Consider the following 25,884-nt stretch of genomic DNA (forward strand, 5'->3'; position numbering starts at 1 on the left):
TTTTATGAAGTGTTAACCTTAGCACAATTTCTTATTCATCGGGTGTTTTGTTTTGTGATTGTGGTTCATATATGTGTTATTTGTCTGCCACAATGTATAATTAATCAGTTTTTGAGAGAAATCGCCCCCCTATAATCTGCAGAGGTTTACCAGGAAAAGACAATTATCTAATTATCTAATTGAAAAGGCCCGTTTGAGACAAATCGAGAAAGCGGGTCCCTGAACAGATCGATGGAGATTCAATATGAAGTGTACAGAAGGAGAAAAAAAGCAATTAATTGTTCCGCCACAGTGTGGGCACTTGCTTTGAAGAAAAATCTAAACTTTTCTTTTTTTGTCCACAAGGGTTGTGTGTTGTGCGTGGGTGTGTTGGTGTTCATACATTCCCTTCCAATAATGTAGAGCTGAAGGTATGTGAGCTTTAAGAAGTCTTCTGCTGGCCATCTCCCAAGATGCCATTTTCAGTAGGATTAGTCAGGGATGCACCTAATTGCTATTGATTGCTATGTGCTGCATAAAATTGCTTCCCTTTTCTTGTCCACGGTGAGAGGTGGGAGAAGGCAATTAGCAGTGTGGACAAGATAGAAGCCCAGACTGACTTGTAATGAAATAGAATGGAGGAATGAATCTGTGAGTAATGCCCTTGAACTCACTGAGCATTACAGAACCATTAAACACTGGTATCTTCTTATTTTTCCCTCTCACATAGCCCATGATCCTGGAAAATACTAAAGTTTTATTTATTCTGTAACGTTTTCTTTATAGAACTCCATTGTTATAGAACATGTGTCTGAATTCATGGGGATCTGCCCTGCAGCAACTTCAACTGAATTTTACCTCACATGCAACCCACTGCCATATATTCAGGTGCAGATAAATGCTGTGTTAATGCTGTGTTCTCATGCCATCTTAAAAGATCTGAGGTCCAGAAATGTGAGCAAAAAATACAAACTTAAAGAAATCCACACTCACTGTTGCCGAGTAACAGTCTATTTAACAAAATAGTTTTGTGTCTCGATGAATAATACACATTATTTTACTTCTTTTTTTTTCTTTTTTTTTTTTTTACTCCACCTCAGATGTCATAATACACATTATACGTTTGAAGGTATTTACATATGAACAACACGGGGAGCACCAAGGGTTGTTAAACCTTTTGAAATTTGGACCATGTGTTTCTTGCACAGTTTAGGATGAACCTGTGCAAGCATGTATTTATATACAATCAAATATGCTCTCAACCTATTTTAAACCTAAATTTCAGATTTGCTGTAGAAATTATACTATGCCACATTTGGGTCCCATATGAACAAACCCTTGGTGCCCCAAAAACTAGTACAATTGATTGTATAATAACAGTGTTTCTTTCTTCCTATTCCACACACTATTCTGCGTTGGTTTTCAGGCACACTTTATATAACAGTTTTGTAGATGAAAATAACATAAGGGAGAATAAAACAATCTTTCGTTGTTTCCAGCTACAGTAAATCGGTGTCTCATGGAAAGATAACATGGTATACCTTTACAAAATGCCCATGTACAAGCCTGCGGTTTGAATGGTAGGAGAACAGATGGGGTCATTTGAATAAACATTCACAAACAGACATAAAGATGCAGTTTCTTGGCAGGAAAATAAACAAAGACAGACTGTGATGCTGATGTGTCCTTGAAACTGTGCAGCCTCACATAAAGAAAAATGTAATTTCCTCCCGAAATGGTGTCTAGTGGATGTGTGCCGCAAATACATATTTTTCGTTTAGAAAATGCAGCCTATTTTTCCAAGTGACACACATACTGTAGATATCTACTGTATGTTAATCCAAGGGGTTTAAAACTGTTTGGGGTTATTCTTAAAGAAGAAAATGCCCCTAAATCCATCATAGGCAGTAGCTTTCCCCCCATTTTCTTTAGTTGTCAGTGAGAGAAATAAACTTAATTTTCATGACATCTGTTTAAAGAATCAAATTAATGCACATTACAGTCTTGGTGTCAACAAAAATAAATACCTCAGCTGTCCTTCCAGTTATTATCTTCTTGAATATAATATTTTTTTTCTCAATTTGTTATTTATCTATTTTTGCTTCCCTCTAACCGCATGGATCACATGTCAGCTCGTGTTTGTGGAGGGACAGTTGAGCACAACCTCAGTCTTTTTACCACTCCACCCTCTGCACTCCTATCTTTACACACAGTTGATGAAAGCAGATTGCAAAAATAGAAGAGCAGCCATGACACCTCTAGTTGAGTTTAACAAATGCAACAAATGCATCAAGTTTCCTAGCTACTTACTTGAAAATCTCCATCTACCTTTTTTTGCTGCTTATTTATTTGCTCTTATCAACAAGCACAGTGTATTTTGAACCCTTTATGTCCTTGCCCTCCTGCCGATTCCATTGCTGGCTGTTACGTTATGTTGAAGGGCAGAATGAGAGCTAGTTTTGGGTAATACATAAAGGTAATCCGTTGCACAGAGGAGTACAAAAAAAGTAGCACTTAAAGCATTCTGCGCTGTTCATACTGCATGAAGCAATGCTTTTTGAATCTTATCTAAAGCAATAAGGCATTGGTGGTGGCAGCAATGCCTCTGAGCCCTGTCAACCGGCACACTCAATTCAGTCTTTCTCTGTTTCTGCTCACTAAAGTCATTCCAATACATTTGTAAATACAGGTACAGCTAAGATGGTGCCATGTTTGGTTGCAGCCTGTTGCAGCGCCTCCCGTTCAATTTTAATTTTTAGTTTTAATTTTAATTTTGCCACTTTAACAGTTCATTTTCTTTTTTGTGTGTGTTTTTTCAGCTACTATGTTTTATTGACTGAGTGGCAATGGCTACTTTTTGTTTGGCAATATTTAATGTGGTTTACTGTTTTTTTCCCCCCTACCCTCTATGTAACGGGAAGCCATGCAGAGAGGAGTGAGGCCATTGTTTACTCATGCAGCTAGCTGAGTGCATTAAGTAAACCAGTGCTACTAACCAGAGCAAGCCCTGTAATCCCAGAGGGGCTGCAGATGCAATGCTTGGGTCGCAAACCTGGATCTAAGTGAAGAGCAAAGAAGAGGAAATACAGGTCTTCTGTTTCAGCAATCATCATTGGGACTATGGAGTCCATAGACAATAAGATGGACAAGCTCGGTGCACTGATCAAACCCACAGGGAATAACATGAGCGCAGCACTTTGTGTTTCTCAAAGACATTGCTGCACTCGTACTTCGTGGATCACAGACCAAATTTACAACCCTCAGCTGACTCCACCATCACACACCCCAACTGCCCACAATGCTTTTGCCCTTCTATTCTCCCTTTCTCCCTAGTGAGTTCCTTGGTACCAAACCCCCTCCTCTCCTCGGAAGTGCCTTTTCTCTACTGAGATGCCTGGCAGCGACTATTGGCCAAGTCAGGAGACAGCTGGAGAGACTTCACCAAGGCAATGCTGCAGGCCCTGACAGTATCAGTTCCCCAGGGTTGTGATGACCTCTTCCAGCCAGACATCTGCTATTCTGCGACACCTTTTCAATCTGAGCCTTAACCAGGAAAAGATACCAAAGCTGTGGAAGATGTCCTGCCTGGTTTGTGTTCCCAAGAAGACAATTCCATCTGACCTTGGTGACTATTGACCAGCTGCCCTCACATCTTATGTGACGGCTTACCTTAGACCTCTGGACCCTACCCTGCCTTCCAACCTCATCTGGGAGTGGATGATGCCATCATCTACCTTCTGCCTTGAGCACACTTGCATCTGGATGGAACCTTCTGCACTGCAATAATTTCATTGTTTAATTTATCCAGTGCAATCAAGACCATCTAGCTACTGTTATTGAGGGAAAAACTGCACATGATTAGGGTAGAGATGTCCACCATCTCCTGGATTACTGACTACCGGACAGGCAGACCTCGGTTTGTCCGACTGGGCAGTGCTCAGTCTGAAATGGTGCAGACTAGTACAGGAGCTCCACAAGGGGCTGTGCTGTTTCCCTTCCTTTTCAACTTGTACACCTCAGATTTTCAATACATCTCCAGGTCATGCAAAAGTTCTCCAATAACTCTGCAGGGGTTGGGTGTATATTTGATGGGCAAGAGGAGGAGTACAGGGCACTGTTAAATAATGTTGTGGAGTGGTCTAGAAGAAATCATCTGCTTCTGACCATGGCCAAGGCCACAGATACGTTCATCGGCTTCAGAAGGAAGAGGATGGCTACACACAACCTGTGTATTCTGGGAGAGGATGTTGGCATGGTGGAGGACTACAAGTACCTGGGCGTCCACATTGATAACAGGCTGAGTGGGAAGACTAACATCAAGGGTGCATATAAGAAGGTAATGAACAGACTCTATTTCCTGAGGAAACTGATGTCCTTCAAAGTGTGCAGCAAGATGTTGGAAATCTACCAGTCTGTTGTGGCCAGTGCACTGTACTTCGCTGTAGTCTGCTGGAGCAGCAGTATTGGAGCCGGCGACACCAACAGACTTAATAAACAGATTAAGAAGGCCAGCTCTGTAATTGGCTGCAAACCAGACACCTTTGAAGTTGTGGTGGAGTGGACACTGGACAAACTGTTATCCATTATGTATAATCCTGACCACCCTCCCCACCACCTTCTGGACAGACAGCGAAGCACTTTCTCTAACAGACTGGTTCAGCTTCACTGTCACAAGGACCAATACAGGAAATCTTTCCTGCCAAAAGCAATTACTCTCTACAACACATCATGTCTGTCTAAAAGAGAGCTCACACAACTCTCAGCTTTATAGGTCCTGTATAAACCAAATTCCACTCTGTTTTGCTCCTTTATTAACTTTACCCATGATGAATTTTATACCTCATTGCATTTTAAGACTTCAACAACTTTGCACACTTGAAAAAAATATAAAGAATATTCTCATATGTTTGCATTTTATATTTTAGTATATTTATAGTGTGTTCTGTTTTTTTCCCTTATTCTTATTTTTTTATTTGTTGTATTTATTTTTTCTATAGATAAACATTTCTCTCTCTCTCTCTCTCTCTCTCTCTCTCTCTCTCTCTCTCTCTCTCTCTCTCTCTGAGTGTTGATATGTATATTTACTGTTCCTGTGCAGTGCCTAGATAACCTGCTGCTGCAAAACAAGAATTTCCCAATTTGGGATCAATAAAGTACATCTATTTATCTGTCTACCTATCAATCTATATATCTATCTGTCTAGGCCGAAAAATAATTTGGGCTTTAAGAGTAATTAAGATGAATGAAGCTTTATTAATCCTAAAATGTATGAAGCACTGAGGCTGTGATTGATAAACCAGAGACGTCAGTTTTGTTTTATGAGACTGCAAACCTCAAGCCAGATAGATGAGGTCTGTCTATACACACTGAAAGATACTAAATCACTGTAGCTTAATGATGAAAATGACCTGAGATCTATTGTTGTACCTAAAAATGAACTTCATCCACATTTTTTTCAATTCTGTGATTTCTGCGTCATCCATGTGCTATAGCATCACATTATGCAGTAGACTTTGCGGAATCTTCGAGAAATTACTTTGAGTGCTGTTTAAGGTAATATACCTCTTTAGTCATTGGTCTTTATCCTATATTCATTTCTGTTTCATTACAAAGTGCTGGGAGCTGCTATTAAGCAGCCCATCCATCACCACCCAGGAATAGGGTATAAAAGGTTAACAGGAACGGATTTTCTGGAAATGGAAAAAATTCTAGTGATGAATGGCATGAGCTTACTGGAATTCACCTCTGAATTAATGACTAGTATTTATCATCTCAAAAAACATTGTGTTGTGGGACCTGGTTGGGTGCTTTTTCTTGCAGTTTCTGGACCACTTGAGGACCAGGAAAATATCAAACCAATAAATTAGCTTGTCTCTATGTCACATCCCTGGCTATAGCCACAGCACATTAGATGAGGTATTCAAACAAATCAGGGAGGAGGGGAACAGAAATAGATTGCATAATCTATAAGCAGTGTGTTAATATAACAGTTTTGTATTTTAACAAGTGTTATAGGTGTACATCCCTTACTTGGTGCAGATGAGCACACTGATCCTGTGAGATTGTGGATGAACAGCATGCTTGTGTACAGTACCTGTCAAATGTGATTGGTACTATATGCTCACAGGGACAACATGCATGTGAATGCTGCTTAAAAGCATTTAGGCATACGCAGATTCCCCCTTTCGTCTGCTGGTTCTTATTGAGTGTGCCCAGCATTCAGGCTGCGGCAGTGCCAAGCACCCAGCTGGATGATTTATCACAGAATACTCCTTGATTAAGGGAAATTAACGCAGGCTGCTCTTGGCTTGCTAATTGCTTTGATAGTAAGTTCAAGCAGTTTGTTAGTGGGAATATTTTGGAGGATATGGACCTCTGACAGAAAACAATAAAGACAATTAAGCTGGGAGGGACTGCCACAAAGTGTTTTTTTTTTATGCAGTATTGCAGAATTTAACACCTAGTCCTCTTAGATCAGAATACTTTGAAAAGTACAGTTGCCGCTACCACGTCTCCAGCAGTTCGGCTACAGTTCCAACTTAACTAGTCTCTGCAGCTATTGTGTATTGAGACACAACCCAAAACTATGGTATGATAAACTCTGCATGTGGTTTGATAGCAGTTTATAAAATTGACAGTAGCTAATAAAAATTAACAGTAGTATCTGTGTTAAGAGGTGAGTTCCTGCCATAGCGATAAAAAGTCTGATGAAGAAAAACATTTGTGTGATGTGCATCTTGTAAACAAGCTTTTAGGATGAAGTTGTGAACCTCAAGCACACCATTTCAGTGTTTTCACTGGTGTCAATCCTTGTGTGAAAAAAAGAGCCGTTAAGTGTGCTTACAGTTTGTTTTCCTGCTGTGGGACTTCACAATACCTTTGTGATTGTGACAGACACATACAACAAGCTGATGACATACATACAGAAATCAACATGAGCAATTCAAATTGCCAATGGTTAGGAAACAGTTCAAAAAGCTTAGAAACTTTTTGTGTGAGAGCAGCAAGTCAAGCAAGTCAACTTCTGAAAATATATAGGACAATTAAAACTGGAGGGTGGAAAAAGCCTTGAGACAAGTTCTGTCTTCTTCTCAGCGGCTATATTTGTGTTTGTGTGAAGCATGTGAGAGCATCTCTGTGATACTATGCTTTCTCAGGTTGCTTAGGAATTGTGCTCCTGCCCTGTCAATCATACAAAATGGTGCAGTAGGCAGGGCCTTGCCTGAGCTTTTCCACCATCCCCGGCGGAGTCTCTCTATGACAACGTCTGGCCGTTGAGGCACTCCCGTCGCAAGCACTGTGCTGGCTTCCACCAGTCTCCGTTGTGGCAGCGGCAGATGGTGCAGTCGTCCACCTTTACTTCAATTCCGGCTGGGATGATCGTTGTTCCAGCAAAGCAATTTGGACCTGCCGCATGGGAAGGAAAGTAAGGGTAGAAAGACAGGGAAGAAGGAATGAGAACGACAAGAAATGGATGTGGCTCTCCTGGGAGCTTCTTTTTTCGGAGGGGTGGTGGAGTGATGCAGAGAGCTGCAGGGAGTTAGGGGAGTCAGAGCAGACGTACAGATCTTTTCACGGGCATGCACCGATGGGCTTGTTTTTGCAACACTAAAGCGCTTTTGTTAGTCTCCCCTTCTCCCTCGACATGGAGCGCTTTGCATCCTAATGCGCTGCAAGCAGAGAAGCCTGCCAGGCGCTGGCTTGGCAGTACAGAGAGGCTGGAGTACAGAGAGAGACAGAGGAAGAGAGAGAGAAAGCTGCTTTGAGAGGCAGTAGGGAGGATGGTGTTAATCACTTCAGTCTGTATGAAAAGGCCACAGAACTCCTCACCAATTCCTTGCACACACACTCTCCACACACACACACACTGTGTGCAGACAAACAATAAAGAAGTCAGATTCATTTTGACATCTGATTTATCCTTAACTCTGTAGGATTTACTTTTGTTGATCCCTTATGTTGTTGAGGTTCCTTTAATTCTAAAATGTGTTTGATTGTACCAATGGAACACCTCATACTCACGTATTTGATCATTTCAGCAGATAGAGAGACAGATTACCCTGGGTACATTTTTGAATCTGTACTCGAGGAAGCTAAAAGCGCTGTTATCTCTGTGAGGATGTTATGCATTCAGTATTTGTAAATATCACATACAATTATTACATCTAATTTGTTTTCTCCCTGTCTTGGGGTGATTTGAGGTTGTGTATCTCTTCCCTTACCTCTGGAGACAAAAGAGCCAGAAGGTGCCAGGAATTCAACCCAGTTTTAATCATTTAAATGAAGCAGTCAGCAGCTCAATTGGTGTGACGGTGACTTTGGATTGCTCTCAGTATTCAGCTCCGTTAAAACCTGCCAGATTCAAGACTCCTCTACGAGCAGTCGTAAAAAACTCATATGTCTCATAACTCTTAAAGACAAAGTAGCTTTCACGGCTAATATTCGTGGACATTGCAGTGTTCAACTAGATTTGATTTAGTGCAGGCAAACTTAAAGCTAGCAATGTGAATGTGAAACAGGATGCATTTGGAGACATGGTTCAGATGCATGCAAATCTGCACAATTACTCAACCTGAGAACAGTGTAGGCCAGTACAGGAAAAACACAGGTGTAAATACTAAAACAATGATGGGTGGGTTCCATTTAACTGCTTTAGTTTCAGGGTCATGGTATTGTATATGCTGGCTCGCTGTCATAGCTTCACTGGGACACTTGAATAGAAAAGAGCCATTGTTAATGTTATTAGTTGCACCTGTGTTTCCTGCTATGGAAAATCAAAAAGTCTGCTTTGAAAAAGGCCTATTTAAGCTTATAAGATACCCTGTTTAGCTCAGCTCTTTTCATTCTGCTTGTTTTTGCAGTGGACCCAGTTCAACACAACATATTTGCATTAAAGAACAGCGCTTTCTGAAAAACACCACTCAGCCAAAAGGCTCATCAGCTCTCCTCCTGAAAAGAAACATAATGCCATCTGGATTTTGTGTTTTATTAACATAATGAAGAAATGTTGATACCAAATGTCTCTGATTCTGCTTGCTGCTAACACAAAATGTTATATGCAGAGTGGTCACTCTCAGTGTATTACAATTTTGTTTCCCTGACATCCAAAGCATGACAGGTGTATATGTTGCAGTGGGAAAAGCAGATGAGATTAAATAAAATGAATGATTGCTGAATCCCATTTGGCTGCTTCAGTTTTAAGGGTCCTGGTATTGTGCATTACTTATCACTGTCACGCTGTCATGGCTTACTAGGACACTTAAATTGAACAATGTTAATGTCATTGGTTTTAGTTAAACCTGTGTCAAAATCACGGCTGGGAAAATTGCCCATTCATTTTTTAAGGCTATGTTTAGGCAACTCAAAGCACTTGATTAAGGTTAGGTGAATCTCATGGCTTTGGTTAAAGTCACACTGACTTTTTTCAGAATTTAACCATGACTACAACCATTACCTAACCTTAACCAAGTGTTTTAATAGCCTGAAGAAAGGCAAATAAGGTTTCTCTCCAACAAACATTTACAACATCTCATAAACTTTGCTTCAGATTTCTAAGGGATTGGGGTTTGTCCTACCGTCTTTTAGTACAATTTCCTGCACTGTGTATGAGTGAAAATAAGGTGCAGGAGACAATAAATAAATGTGACAGCGACAAAGGGAGCTACTGGATACCTAGTATCCCCATCCTTTGCCTCAGCAGAGATGAGTCCCATGGTCTATTCGGACCTGATAAAAGCCCTTTGATCTGAGCTTAGAGGAGACATTGAGAGTGCTTGCCAAGTCTTAACTCTCATTGATCTGCCTCTGGACAGCTGGCACAGGTTACAGGACAAACTCAGTAGAGGTTGATGAGGGAAGAGGGTGACTGGTGCTGCTGCCAAGTGTGATTGTTTATGGCCAGATAGATTTGGAGCCACAAGGACACAGTTTCAGCTACCTGTCACAGCTCGAAGGACAGACGGTCTTCCATCCAAGCCTGTGATCAATTCATGGTCAATAAAATTTAGAGAAGTCAGAAATGTTTGTCCTGTATAAAAACTGTCTCGGCACATCATACTTTCCCTGACTACAGCTGAAGGTGTGAATGCATATTAGGACTGATTGCAGACTGTTTGGCTAACATGGTTCTTGCTTAGAGATAAGAACAGCTTCCATAAAGATTCACTTGGTAAAAGACTTTTAATCCACAAAAAGCTGCTGCTTGTACATAGAACATGTCAATCTGATAACATCACCTAACTATGGCTAGCTCTATGGCACTGTTCCTCTATGATAGGTGTAAAATAACACAATGACAGCCAGAGATGGCCTGGCAGATCTATGGATGATTTAATCCAATGACACTGAGAAAACATTATCATTTTCCTAACATGAATTTTATTATTGTATTTAACATCCAGTGAATTTACATATAATTGAAGAGAAAGACTAGAGTAGAATCGGTTGGACTCAATGAATGTGGACATGAGCCTGCAGACTTTCTGTTGCTGTTTTCAGTGAGAAACAGCAAGAAGCAGTAGCGACCTACAAAATTTGATAATGGAAAATCGGCCATAAGCATTTATTTGGTTATTTGCAGCTATTAAGATGTCAGTTGTTTTTTTAGATGAGGAAATGTAGTTGCCATCAGTTTTATATTAAAATATGCTCATTAATCCTGTTTAAAAATGTTCACTGCTCTACCAGATTTAACCTTAGCATCCAGACATATTGTGACCTCCAAGTAAATGATTAATGGGAGTTGGAATTAGAATTGGACAATTAGCCAAAACACTCAATAACATTTCAATCCATAGCAATTGGGCCAGTTATTTACATTTCTGATTGGTTACTAAATGTTAACTACCCAGAAACTTTTCTTAAATGACTTTATCTCAAAACGAGTTGGTTTAGCCAGATATTTCACCTGTGTTGGAACAGTGCAAATGTCGTGTGGAGATACTACAGCTAAACTTCATACTCAGACTGCAGATGAAACAGCCACTTTAACCATGCCACTGTGTATAAAGTGACATGAATTTTGTAAAATGAGCATGACTTCATAAAATCAAAATAAATCATCCATATGCCCTACAGAGCTGAAATTGTTTCAGCACAGCCACTGAATTTTGCCAAAAGTTTGCCTCACCGTAACCTATGGTCAATTCAGAAGTCTGTCACACTATATATTTTAAAATATGCAAAATCATTTCAAATCAATTAACATCCATATCTCCAAGTTTTCATATGCCACAAAAATTGAAACAGACTTTCATGGTACATATCAAGTATTTAAAATGGTGTTCAGATTGGTCTAACAGAGTCCACAGTGATATTCAATATATTGCTGTATTTTTACTCTATGCACATCATTTTCTATTTCATCTAATTTCAAAACAAATGTCATCAAAACATTTGATAAAAGCCCTAGAAACCAGCAGAATGGTGTGAATTTTTTTTTGATTGTTGACTGCATTTTAAGTTTAAACAGATTTCCCATTCCGACACATGTGTGGCACACTGTGGGACTTGTGTGGCACATGTCTTTGCCTCATGATGTGAGCAGGTGTGTGTAAACCATGTCTCCCCAGTAGCATAGTCAGTCACCTTCTCTGGTAATACAGTAGTCCAGGTTTTGATTCCCTGGGTGGACAATTCAAAGTTGCCAACCATGTGGCAATTTATGCATGTGGCATGTTTTCAAATTCTTCTGAAGGTCATATGAAGTCGAAGACTGCCCTTTTTGCTTGGAACCCGTTCATTGCTGCTTGCGGCTATACTTTGGTTGAGATTTTGTAGGGTTTGGGGCATTTTTGCTATGCTAGCAGCATTTCTCTAGGGATGCCATGTTGATCTGTCAATCAATCCACCACTTTTGTCCAGTCTGAAATATATCAACAAGCATCAGATTGACATTACATTTTGTACAGACATCTATCCTCTTCAAAGACCTAATCCTAATGACTCTGGTAGAACTTTTCATCTAGCGCCTCAGGTAAAGAATTTCACTGTGTCCAATACTTTTGTTATGATGACAATACTAGCAAAACTCATGTATCAACCTTAACTGTACTTTGTGTTCGGTGCAAATAAGCAAATATCAGCATGTTAACATATTAGACTAAGATATTGGCAATGGTAAACATTACTTGCTAAACAGCAGCATGTTAATGCTGTCGCTGTGAGCATATTAACATGCTGACATTACTATTTAGCTCTCCATAAGCAATGTTGCTATGTGGCTGGAATTACACATCTTTGCCAACCAAAGCAGAGAAGGGTGTTATGGGTAATTGTTGGTTGCAGAGGAACCATCACATACACCTTCCAAATCTCAGCATTGTGTCCTGTGGACCTGCATCTCAAGCAGGTTAATTAGTTGAATAAATTCTTGTCGGGAATCAGATCCGAAAATAAACATAGGAATTTGACAAACAAATTAAAGAGATACAGCCATGCGAACACATCCAATCAACCCCTGGGCACATTTGAAAGGCATAATTTCAACTTTAAACTGGTTGAAAGAGATACCACAACCACCACACCAACTAACTGCTGTCTATTTCTTATAACCCTTCCCTGGCGAGAAAACCAATTTTGTGCACAAAACACATTTCAAAGTGTTGTGATCATTTAAAATATTTTTTGAAGACAAAAACTCTTGCAGCAGGTAAAGTATAAGACAAACATCTGGCTGTCTCCCACTGACTGCATGTCTAACTGGAGCACATAAGTGGATGTCTTCTTTTCACAGTCCCCTGTCCTTTGGCCAAAAATGAGAGCTAAGTAGCCTTCCTTCATTGTCCTCTCCCCACACCCCTCAGCCATCCTATCCCATAGAGATTTATTTGGCTGCCAGAGCTTGACCTGCCACCCTTGGGGAGCCTAGAAACGACAGGCCTACCCTGAAATGCCAAGGGTGTCACTGTGTCCTGTCAGCCTGGATTAGGTCTATCCTAGCAGCTTCTGCAGGCTTGTTAGTGTGGGTGTGTGTGTGTTGGAATAAAAGAAAGAAAGCAAGGAAAATAAAGAGGAAATGGGAGGAAGTGTGTATAAAAAAAAATAAATGCAGGTAGTGTGGTGAAATATCCATTTGCATCCACCTCAACCTGAATTCCTCTCTTCACATTTTTTAGATCAACCACAGCTACAATGAGAAAGAAAAATAATCAGGGTATTTGTTTTGCCTCCTTTCAAAAGGAATACTCATAAACAGTTCCCCCTATTTTGGAGTGACACTCTACATAACAAGAAGACTGAATGCAATAACAAAGCATTATATAATTATGAAACTACATTGTCATTGTTTATCAGGTTTTCATTAGAGATCTATCAGAAAACTTTCTTTGCCAGCTCCTTCAGCTCTTTAATTATCCAGACCTTAAATTTGAGCCATGTAAAATAACAAAATTAAATCTATCTCATTTGTACTCCTGATCTTGTCCCACATTGACTCTTTGCTGTTGTCATTCCAGCCAGGATCACATTGCAGACAAACAGTTACTGCACTTTAGTCATAAAGTTCCATCTGTCCCTCAGGATTGGTGCTGGCAAAGGGAAATCTCCCACCTCGCCTTGTAAATAGCCAATGAACCATTGGAATCCTATAATTCAAATTTAGGGATTGGCTGTGTGTGACAAGGGTGTCAGGGCATTGGGAGATAAAAGGCTCTCTGAGGACCCATTAGTCCCTCCTACCATGCCTTTAATCAATGAGCTAATGTTTACTCTGCTTAGTGTGTCATTTATAATTAAAACTAGTACTGCTCATTAGTGTCCAACGGGCCCAAGGTAATAATTTTAATTCATAAAACATCAATTACATCCTCATCCTCTAAAGGTGCAGCCATCAAATGGCGATACCACAGATAAGCTTGCCGTCATTGCTTTAATGAATATTTTATGACTTTTTGGGAGTGTGCATTGAATTTGAGAGATGAGTGTTTACCGTTTTTACAGATGGGGCAGCATTGCTCCGGCTCGTACACAGGGTTGACACACTCTGGGACGGCGCAGTCGGACACCACACAGTGCACCTCATTATTTGGTTCGCAACGGCACCATTCACAGGGTGACGGCTGTGGGCAGAGGAGGAAAAGAAACACAGAATCTGGGTTAGATGATTCAGTGGGTTAGATGATTCACACCTTCATGAGTGTGTTTGCTCTATGTGGTCAGTTCAGACAAGTCTGCTCCTATATGCATTTTTGATGATATTTCCCAATTAAAATATCCCTATTATATGCATCTCACACAATCTTAATAATCCAAGAAACAAATTAATAAATTATTGAACAAGCCAGCTTTATTAGACTACTTGCATCTCAACAGATAGCCTGTAGCTAACTTATACAGTACTAATAAGGAAGTCTAAAAAGTGGTGTTGATGATATTTGCTGCAATATGCTTTGGTCTGCCTAAGACCTAAAACCAGTCCAGAGGCTTATCTTACCACCTCTGCAACATGTAAATCAGTGCAGCTCTCCTTACTGCTGCCTCTTACTTGACTCTATCTTCTACAAAGCCTTTTGACCGGAAAATGAACTGTGATGCAATTACATGGAGTGGAAAAATACAAACTGTTTCCAAATCACGAAAGGTCAACTGTTCATCATATTACATTTTTTTCTGCTCATCACAGCAAACAGTCTTTTGGAGAACTCTCCGCTCCCACTCAGTAACTCAGTACTCTGAACAAGTAACTCAGTACTCTGAGTTACTTGCTTCATATTGACAACCCTTTTGCAATTAACCTGTTATGGAAGATTGATTTATTTGGTAGGTAGCTCAATGTTTTTGTGACCAAACAAAATGGTTCAGATGAGTCATAATAAAGTGAGTTATGTTCATCAATTTGATGGATTTTTTGTCCAAAAATGTTTCCCATAATATGGCAGTCTGTATTTAAATGCATATCAATTGATATTAGGGGTGTGACGCGAGATATTTCGCGACGATATTTCTCGTCGAAGTGAATTTTGTCTCGCAAGGCTATAATTAAGGGGCGCACCAAAAAAACAAAAAAAAAACGATCGGTTTTCTATCGCTCATTCGCACTTCATGTCTTCTTTTTATAATGTCACGTGTGGATCATTAACCTTGTTGCAGCTTCTACCTGCTGAGAAGATCTCAGTCAGCAGTAGTAGATGAGGAGAGGAGCAGTGGTAAATTTACCTCAGGTCTCTACACTGAAGCCTGAAGTAGGAGGAGCGGAGGAATCTAGTGCAGCTATGGAAGCCTAATAATGCAAAAAGTAAAATGAGTCACACTACCAAATTATAACACAATTTATATGTTGTTCTACTTTTGTATTTATGTGATACAGGATTTGTGCAATTCATTTTTATTTCTGTTTTTTTTTATTAGCAATATGTTATAATTTGTGATAATTGGATTCTTTATTTAATTTATATGTATATATTATATATATTTATATATTTGGTATTTGTGACTGTATCTAACTTTTGTATGTATGGTTGTTATTTCCATAAATACCAAAATTATCCATCTGTAAAATATCTATATGGGGAAACCTTTTACAATGCTGCATACTGCATATGATAATTATATATTTAGAAAGTAGAACTAAAGTGATTCATTACAAGATGATTAGTTAAAACATTTCAATTCAATTTCCATTTTGTGAATTTCAAATAAAAGAACAGTCATGTATTTCCTCATTGAAGTTTTCTTAAAAATATAGTTAAAATCTCGTCTCGATCTCGTGAACCCAATATCTCGTCTCGTCTCGTCTCGTGAGCTGAGTGTATCGTCACACCCCTAATTGATATCAATTGATATATATATATATATATATATATATATATTAAAAAAACAACAACTTTGTGGGTAACATTTTTCATCAAGACATTGTTTGATCCATAACCCCTATTTAAACACACAACAAATAAAAGTGTGTACTAATGAGTTTTAGCGGTGCTACGGACAGAGCCAGTCTATCCTTTTCCCCTGTTTCCAATCTTTATGATAAGCCAAACTAACAGCTATATATTTAAGCAGATACATGACAGTTTTATTGATCTGGTCATCTATGTCTTTGCAAGAAAGTGATTAGATTTATTTCCCAAAATGTATTACTATTCCTTTAAATACTGGATGTTGTGCTTTGGAGTTATGATTTTCTTTTCTCATTATGCCATCAACTATTCCAACTGCATTAGTTCCAGCAAGTTTGCAATATTTCCATCTACAGTTGTAAAATGTTATAGTAGCAACAACAACAATTCCAAGGTTCATAATCCAGTTTTGTGTGAGAAAACAGAAAAGGCTATGGCAATACTGGATGCTTCAATCAGCCACTTGTGCCAGGATACATTAAATGACCCAAAATGTAAAGTGGTCAGGCATGTATTTTTATTGGAATGTATGATAGTCTGGATGCACTGCAGCCACAAATTGATTATGAGCAACATTAAGAGATGGAAAGTAGAATGTAAAGCATGGCGACATGAACTTCATATAATATCTATACTGAATGGGATCTCTAAAATTATGTTGAAATGAAAAGTATAATTGTTGCAGATCTCTAAGGAAAGAAAATTCAGACATGAACACTTCCCATTATTCCAGTTTCCCTTCTTGTGGTAGAAAACTATTAAACTGTCTCCACTGTTAATCAGACACATTCTTCCTATCATTTGTCACAATGGTTTCATTATGTGAAACAATCTTTGTAATTGCAACAAACAGCTATCAGTAAACTTGGAAATGAAGAAGGGCTGAGCCAGTGATCTATCAATGCATGGCAATGTCTGTAACTTGTGTCCTAGTATAAAAAAGCTTCTGCTTTGTATATATGCTTTTAAAGATTAACACCCTTAGTGATGGTAATGATGATAGATTTCTTCTGCTCTTTCATTTTATTGCATGTTATTTGATCTGCTGTTTGTGATATAAAACACATCTTGAGGCCTTTTCTTTTGTGTTGTAGCGGGGTTAGGGTTAGCCTATAGATGACCCGAACACTGTAACATGACTATTTTAAGATTTAAAAAATCCTGTCAGAAAGGTCTCACATATCTTACCCACACAAGTAGTACACATACTCTCACATAAACAGACTGCAACAAAAACATCTCTCTCTTTGGCAGAGTTAAACAACTTGCAGTCATCTCCCTCTGTCAGTCTGAGCACACACACATGAATGTACCAATTAACCAGCAAGATGCTGTCTTATACATATGGAAGATGAGATATATTTTGTCAACCTGACAAGCTTAATCTGTGGGGGCTGGTAAAGTGGGATTCAGGGTCAGCAGTGGAGCTGTGGGGCTGTGTCTGACACATACAACCTGGAGTCATGATGTACAAACAAAAGGTCGTTAACTGGTCAAGAAAGAGTCCTCACAAGGTTTAAAAAAGTGGTTCATATAACACCGTTACTCATGTCTCTACATTGGCTACTGGTTCATGTAAAAGCTGATTTCAAAATCCTCCTTCTTACCTATAAGGCTTTAAATGGATTGGCTCCTTTAGATATCTGCAGTCGTATTGCTCCATATGCTCCATCAAGTCCTTTAGGTTCCCTTGGTGTCGGTTACTTAATAGTTCCTTGATTCACTAACAACATTGGTGCTTGAGCCTTTGCCCACCAAGCACCACTTCTCTGGAATAATCTACCACTGCACGTTCAGGAGGCAAACTCTGTTGATTCTTTCAAATCCAGACTGAAAACCCATCTTTTTTCTGTTTACTACAACGTTTCCTGATTTACCCAAGTCACTGTTTTCCTGCTGACATGTAGCTATCCCAGCCTTTTAAGGGTTAAATGATCACTGTTGTAAAATTCCTAACAAGGTCAAAGCTCCAGCTACACTTATATGGTCATCATAACATGACCCTGATGAAGGCCGCAAGCCAAAAAAATTGTCTAACAATAACGTTGTTCTATTTACTACAAGTGTTGCTGGAGCTTTGACCTTTTTAGACTATTTTCTCTTCACTGTGCACAGTGGAAGTAGTTGAAGTTGTGCGAGAAACCCTTACTCTGCTTAAATGCCTTGCCTAAACCTCATTGTATTAACATTACTACCTGTATGTGTGTAAGTATGTGTTTATGTGTGCTTCTTTTACATGTAATATTGTTTGCTTCTTTTTGCTGTTGTAATGGCTACCATTCAGGTTTACAATTCTGTATGTATACCAAATAGAGATATCTGGCTTGGTCTCAGGGCAAATAATTAAATATTTAAATATGTAAGCTCACTAAGTGTTGCCTCAAAAGCTTTGTGGTTTGAGTAAAAAAAATGGTATTTTAACCTTGGACAACATATAAGAGCAATTACACCTTACTTTATACTGATACTGCCAGCAGGAAAAAAAAACCCAAGTTCCCAGGTTCAGATAAGATAATAAATATATCTCATCAGGGAATTGAAGCAACACTTGTTAACAATAATGAGCAGCATACTGTGTATATTACAGTGTTCAAATAAAGGTCAAAACTCACTCAGAGTGTTTACATGCACACAGTATCCCAGTTATAATCAGGTTTTGGGAGAAATCCCAGTTGGTGTGTGGTGTAAACATCATCCCCTGTTGTCAGAAACGAGTGATTATCCTACGTTTTGAAGAAAGAAAAAAAAATGTAATAGAATAAAAGCAGGATACACCTTTGTTCAGGTTCTTCATCACTGTCTGCCACTTCCTCAACTTGCATTATGCACTAGTTAGTTGGTTTAAAATAAATGGGTAATATAAACTGTATTGATGTTCTTTTCTTTCAATGCTGCTGATAACCTGGAGAAACCAAAATGCAGCAGATTCCTGGCAGCCAGAAACCAAAATGAGATTATTCTTAACTGCTCAGATCTCAGTCGGCCCAGAAACAGATATTTACAAGAAGTTCAGGTCAGCTGACCTTCCAAACAAACAATACACAAACACGTAAGAACAAGATCAACATAAAAGCATGTATCAATATTTTGTGAATGCAATGCTATCATTGCTTAGTGGTAATAGAAGCAACAGCCTAAGAACATAACATTTCTTTCCTCTACAGAGCCTTTCTTTAGCAGCTGGTGGTTGATAACATGTCAGTTTGAAGTAGCTACTGTAATTATGGGAGAAAGTAAAGCACAAACAAAACAAAACTCACTTCAGGAGAGAGACAATTACTTAAGTGGAAGGTAAAGATCCAGCTCACATCAATTTTGATTAATATTTGATCAGCTGCCACACCTACATAAAAAGAAATTGTTCTAAAACATCACAATGGCAACACAATTTCACTGCACTGGAATCTGTAAATGGCACAGCTACAGTATACAGATACAGAAGGAGACTATTAGACATCATATAGTAGTCTTTAAAGTACACATTAGTTATGCATAACTAAATCTGATAAACCTATAATTAGTTTTCCTTAGTATGTTTTCTAAAATAGTGGCTGCCAGTAAATTTTAAGAGGAAATTGAAATTAAAGTTGACATAAAAATGTAACATACAATATTCATTGAGTTTGAGGTGATGCAATCAATATTTGTGAAAATGAATGTGAGCCAGAAACAACAAGGCAAGAGTAGTGTCATTTACTCTGGCTCACATTCATCTCTTATTGTATAAGAAAGAATCAACTGGCTTCTTGTATTGTATGCAAGGTTGGGAGTTTTCCTATCCAGAGTTTTTTCCTGATCGGCAGAAAGCAGAGGTAATAAAGTATAAACTGGACAACTAGGTCAATTTTTCTTGTTTGTAGCTATATGAGATGGTAGTGTTTATTCATTTTGACAATTGGCCTTTGAAAATAAATAATTTCAAAGTTGAAGTGGCATTTCTTGGCTTGTATTGCAGCTCTAGTGGAAGTCTGAAGATGCTTCATAGGTAGTGTATTGAAAATGCAATTTGAAATAGAAAACTACTCCATGTACCTATGAAACATAGCAGAGGCTCCCTCAATGTATTCAGCAGCGCCTGGTGCTTTCAGCGCGTCCTTTTGTGTGAGGTCTACCATGAAGCGGATCAGTCATGCCTTAGCCCAGACTAACAAAAGAAAATAGAGCACCAGCAGCGAATTTAGACGTGCTGCCAGATGTTTTGGTGAAGAAAAGTCTCCTGTTGTCCCCATCTTATTGGCTGGGTATCAGAGTGAATCGGCTGTCATGCTTTTTATTCCCACTCTGAGACAAATGGAGACGGGGCAGGGAAGCAATGAATAGTCAAATAACCTTCAGTGGGGCAAATGGTAATGTAAAATACTTTGAGGCTGGACAACAGGGTAACAGGAAACTCACCCACGCGTTCATAATAGGAGTGAGGGGAATGGGTTGACAGTCAGATTGCATGCTGCTGTTGTCCAAGTCAAAACAATATTTTACTGGTGGTAGAAAGAGAGAGAGAGAGAGAGAGAGAGAGAGAGAGAGAGAGAGAGAGAGAGAGAGAGAGAGAGAGAGAGAGAGAGAGAGAGAGAGAGAGAGAGAGAGAGAGAGAGAGAGAGAGAGAGAGAGAGAGAGAGAGAGAGAAAGGTGGATGCTAAAAACAGTCTTGATATTTGTACAAGGGTGCTTTAAGTACAAGTAAGTTCAAATCAGAAAAACCAGAATTTCAAAAATTCATTGTGGCCTAATTGTTTGCACTTAATAATATCTTCTAATTAGAACCCTTGTTGCCTCTGGCAAATTGGATAGGAAAATCAATTTGAGCAATCATTTTCAACTGCTCTTTGTCTCATAGGTGTCAGTGCTGCAAAGCAGAGTCACTAATTACTGTTATGTGCGACGTGTAGGCAGCTATGTGTGCATTTTGTATCATTCCTATCTATTATATGTGCAGTTTGGTATCTCTAAAAAATGAAATTGCCTCAACATTGAAGCCCTCCTCAGTAATAGGCCTGGAAATGAAGTGCTAAAGCTTCACATTTTAGTGGGTATATTCCTTGCAAATTAAATGAGAAATTATTCAAGACAAACCTTAAAACCTACTGTGTGTACCTTCATTACTGGAAATGTTGGACCTCCCCCACCCCCTATTTCAACTCTGCATCCCTTCCCTAAGGGGATCGCAGGAAGCATGGACGGGATTGTTCACATTTGAGTTCACATCCCAGCCCTAGCCTGATGATCTGGGATCTGAACTCACCCTATATCTCCTGGTTCTTGATTGCAGCTGCGCTGAGGCCAAAGGCACGCCGGCAGCCATGCTGGGCGGGCTGGTCCCTTCCTCATCTGATGGGGAACCCTGTAGGTGAAACACCTACTGAGGTTGAGTGGCACGACTCTCACAGTCAGCAAAACAAAAGAGTAGAAATACACCCACTTGTAGTAAATCTATACCTGTATAGTCAACATCATATTAAATACTATTTTGCGAAAAGTAAATACTTTAGTGGACAAGGTGGCACTGGGAAAAGTACTTTAGATTGTTTTGTCAGGTTGCTGACGCATGAGTTATACCAGCATTCAGTTCAATGAATGACAGGCTGACATTGCACAGCAGTCAGCTGCTTTTTGAATGAATGCCAGTTACCACTTGCATGACGATGACTGCATACACAACTTACTCTGGGCTTTATGACTGACCTAGGCATGAAGGGATTTTCAGCATAATGAAGAAATGTAATCAATTGTTGCTAAATTGTGTACCTACAACAATTCTTTGTTCACACTTAGACATCCCAAAAGCTCTAAACTGAGTGCATATATCTTGTTATCCTTTGGAGATGCTGTGTCTCTGTATTTCTTTTTTATCATCTGCTACTGAATATAAATGTTTGCACAATGCAGCACAATCGCTGCAAAGGAAATGCCAATTAGACCCATGCCAAAGGTTAACCTGTCGGCATCTCTAAACAGGGGTCTGTATACCAGATACTGACAGCCTTTGATTTTCTTGAACACTGCAGGGTTCTGAGGCTTTGATGTGCTCACTGAAGAGACCCAACCTTCATGCTGGATGTGGACACAGGCATTAAATCACCTTCTCTGGTCTTAGATGGTGGAGGTGGAGGGGGGTTGTTCATATCACAGATTTCCTCTAACCTTATTTATATGATGTCATTTTCATTGAGATAATCAATAAGAACAATTTAATGTTTTTTTTGTCCTTCCCTCTCTGGGTCCTCCAGTCAAGGTGAGCTGCACTATTGATGAACTTCATCTCACATCACAATACAAGGCTTATGTTCTCACAGTGGCCCTTTCAAAAACCGTGGGCTTGCATCCTAATGCAGGACTGGGCTTGATGTTGTCTGACGTGAAACACACCAATCAGTGTTGATCAAGTACATAGATTCTAAATCCGACACAGATCTTATTAATAACATCACTGTGTCAAACTGCCAATGCAACACACAATTAGTTCCATTACCAATTAGCAGATTTTAAATTTTTCTTATTTACCAATTTGACCAATCATTTAAAATAAAAGAGTGAAGAACAATTCAAATTCCAAAAACATTAAATGTATAGTTATATAAAAAGGAAAGAAGCAGATCATCACATTTGACCAGCTATATATTAATTTTTTGCTTAATTAATAACTTAAACAATTCATTGCATATCTAAATTATTGTTGCTTGATTTTTATATAAATTGCCTGATCATTTAATGAGATTATTTTCTCTGTACTAGCATAATAGTGTGGGCCTACTAGTGTGATTAAATACCCTTGTAAACAATGGAAAACCAGAATGCTCTGACTTTCTGCTGATCTAGCTGAATGTACTAGAGGCAGATATATGCGAGTGTAGATGAACAGCAACTAGATATGGGCAATGCCAGACCACTTGCTTTATTTATTAATCTTCTGGTCAGATTTAAGAAAAAAAAAAGGAAAAAAAACCCAGATAAACTGTATCAGAATGGTTAATAATGATGCTTGTCAACATCTTATTTGGCATAACTCACTGTGTAGCCACCTGCCTGCTTCAATTTGTTTCATGTGACATGATGTGCTAATTTTCAGAGGTGTGATATGTTCCAACATCTCCCAGCAGAGGAGCCTTTGTTTTGCTTTAAGTCATGAATCATGATGGATCCAAACTTTATATAAATTAAAAGACAATTTGCAGGAGCCTTTGATGGCAGGTAACGAGAAGTTGGCAAAGAGACATGCAGTGATTACTCATATTGATGACTAACATCAGGCCATGTTGTTATTTCCTTTTTTTTACTTTGGTAGGACCTTGGGTGCATGGTCAAACCCAAATGTCAGTCAAATCAGGAAATATGCGATAAAACAAGTGAATTGTGGGACTTTTTGTATTGTATGCACTTGGATTTTGCTGCAAATTATGTTTATATGCAACTAGTGATTTAAGTGTTTGATATGTTTTTTTTCCACACAGGCAGCTCAGGTTTGTGTTCGTCTGATACTATTAGCCAGACTTTAAACTTTTGTCATTCAGCAATAATTGTGATCTCTAACTTTAAGGCTGCATTAATCAACAGCTTTTGAAGAATTGGTGCTTTCCTCATTGTGAGCTGGCAACACTTAACAGCCATTCACTTGGGGACAGGTATCCTTTCAAGTTGGATGCACAAAACAGATGATTGAAAGTGCTTTTCTTCACTGACAAATCAACATGAATCCTTTCCACACCCGATTAGATGAAGCCAATATTCACAGAGCTGTTGTTGCTTGCTTCCAGTCTTTTAAACTGGAAAACTGTCTGCTTTTTCTGAACTGTTCAAACTTTTGACTGGTACTACATATACATAGAGGCCACAATGTGATGCAATGTGTCATACCCTATTTTATTCACTTTCAGCCCCGATCCACTTGTGAGGAATTTAAATGAGGAAGTTTCCTCTTGGGGAGCAACAGTTTAAACACGGACAGACTATAGTTGTCATGCTCCCGGTGTCATTTCTAATCAGGCAGTAATGTCATGCTCTGTAACAACCATCAAGACACATGGATAGAGACAGTGCTCCCTTTGAAGGAGATAATAGGAAACTGGATCTGCCAGCAATTACTTTTTGTCAACAAATTAAAGTATTAAAATAATGTTGTAGCATCTGTCTGTTTAGTAATGCTAGTTGAGTGTTCATGGGTTGGGCTGATGGGTGCTGGAGGGGGTGGATGACATCACTCTGGGAAGCAGCCATCTTCATGCCCTTGGCCAATAAACACCTTTTCATGATAATTTTATCTTTATACTTTAACTATTATTTATATAGTCATGCTAGCTTTACTAACCTGCTTTTTTTTGTAATTTTGTACAATAAAATACTACCATGAAGATTGCTGTCAACAAGTTGCAAGACCAAAAGCAACAGTATGTACAGTAGGTGTTCATTCTACTTAATATTCCTTAAAACTGGCCTTTGTTCCCATGACATATAGTGGCTACTACCAAAATGAAACCATCATGCCATTAAAATGTACACTATTTTTGAATGGATTCACCTTAGTAATGGACATGCAATTCTAGTAAGGGGTGTTCATCTGATTCTATATATTTTTTTTTTTTAAATGAACAGCCCAGACTCCAATGTAAGATGGTTGCTTAAGTGACATCCAGACATTGATCAAAATGATTCACTGATTGAGACTGAATCTCAGGAGAATCAGTTGAGCACTGTTTTAACCCTCAAGTATGTTCAAATGTGATCTTATAAATCATATTATAAATCATACAGGAAGACAAAGCTCAAATGTCAGCAATTTGACTGGAAACAGTATCTCAAAGTATTATAAATGTTATGCCCGAGAAGGGAGATATGATGCATATTGGAAATGCTGATGACATTTTTTTTTTAAAAACTTGAAATGACTTGATTTTTGTAAATTGACACCCCTGAAGCAGCTGATTGAACATAATTATGTGAGAACTGAAGATTTATTTATTTTTTTTTTTTTTTAATTGACCCATGCTGGCCATTTTCTTAAAACTCAATTCTTACCTTGAATTCTTCCAGGATTTTGTATGTTTTCCCTCGGTACTCGCAAAAGTTTTTAACCTCCTTGCATTCCGGGCAGCATCCATTGTGTTCCACTTTAGTGCACTTTGGGTGCAATTTGGGGCACTCGGGTTGGTCACACACAGGCCCGTCCTCCGTGCACACGCACGGACAGTTCGAGTGTCCCGGGTAGAAGCGCTCCCCGAGTTTGTAGACGAAGCCACTGTCATCCACGCATCCTTTCCCCCGGTAGTCATCAAACACGATGTTTTCACTGGCGGTCCGCTCCGCCTCGTCCGCGGCATAATCCTCGGGGTTACCCACCGAGGCCGGAGACACTGCACCCAGGGCCAGCAGAAAGACGAAGGCGGCCGAGAGGAGAGGGTCCATCCTTCGCCGCGGCATCGATATCCACATTCAACAAGACTGTGTGGATTACATCCCTAGGCCCCCGGTATCCTCTCCGGATCCGTCCTGTGCTTCATTATTATCACCATTATCATCACCACTTGGAAATGGGCTGCAGTGGAAAAAATACGAGATGATATGATGGATGATGACTCTACTGCTGCTGTTTTACACAACCTTATAAACTAGTAAACATCACCTTTCCAATACGTTGCACTCTCTGGCATATGTATATTTTCTTTGCTGTATCCAACTGCTGCAACCATTTGCCTTCATAGGCATCATTTTATCAACTTTTTTTTTTTACACATTATTATATCTCTGGAGACACATGGAATTCCCTTTTCTAGCCTACTTAAGAGGTGCAATCCACTATTTCTGAAAGAAAATAAACCCTTTTTAATAAAATAAGCATGTAGTCTGTATGTGCGCGTCTGTGAGATGGTGGTGATGTGTGTGCGTGTGTGGGGGGTGGGGGGTGTTGTACACATTATTCTCTCCATGCAAAATCTTCGCAATAAATGAACGTTCAACAACAGAGGAAAAGGTTAAAACATCCATTATCTGAAGTGGGTGGAGTGGGTTCATCACAGTAGTCTTCTCATCATTCAATAAAACCCGACCTATTAGCTATATTTGTACAATTTAAAAGTCGGGA

The 25,884-nt window shown here is 39.1% G+C and overlaps 1 protein-coding gene across 1 annotated transcript; it reads right to left on the reverse strand.

The window, feature by feature from the left end:
- Positions 1 to 7,234: 7,234 nt before the first annotated feature.
- On the reverse strand, positions 7,235 to 25,235 carry vwc2l (von Willebrand factor C domain containing 2 like). The gene is made up of 3 exons (XM_062432240.1): positions 24,822 to 25,235; positions 13,907 to 14,036; positions 7,235 to 7,386 (listed from the first exon to the last, which is right to left on the reverse strand). Exons 1-3 carry the CDS (start codon positions 25,233 to 25,235, stop codon positions 7,235 to 7,237), a joined length of 696 nt encoding a protein of 231 aa, XP_062288224.1.
- Between the last annotated feature and the right edge of the window lie 649 nt (positions 25,236 to 25,884).

The sequence above is a fragment of the Scomber scombrus genome, chromosome 13 (genome assembly GCF_963691925.1).
Source record: "Scomber scombrus chromosome 13, fScoSco1.1, whole genome shotgun sequence".
Taxonomy (NCBI): Eukaryota; Metazoa; Chordata; class Actinopteri; order Scombriformes; family Scombridae; genus Scomber; species Scomber scombrus.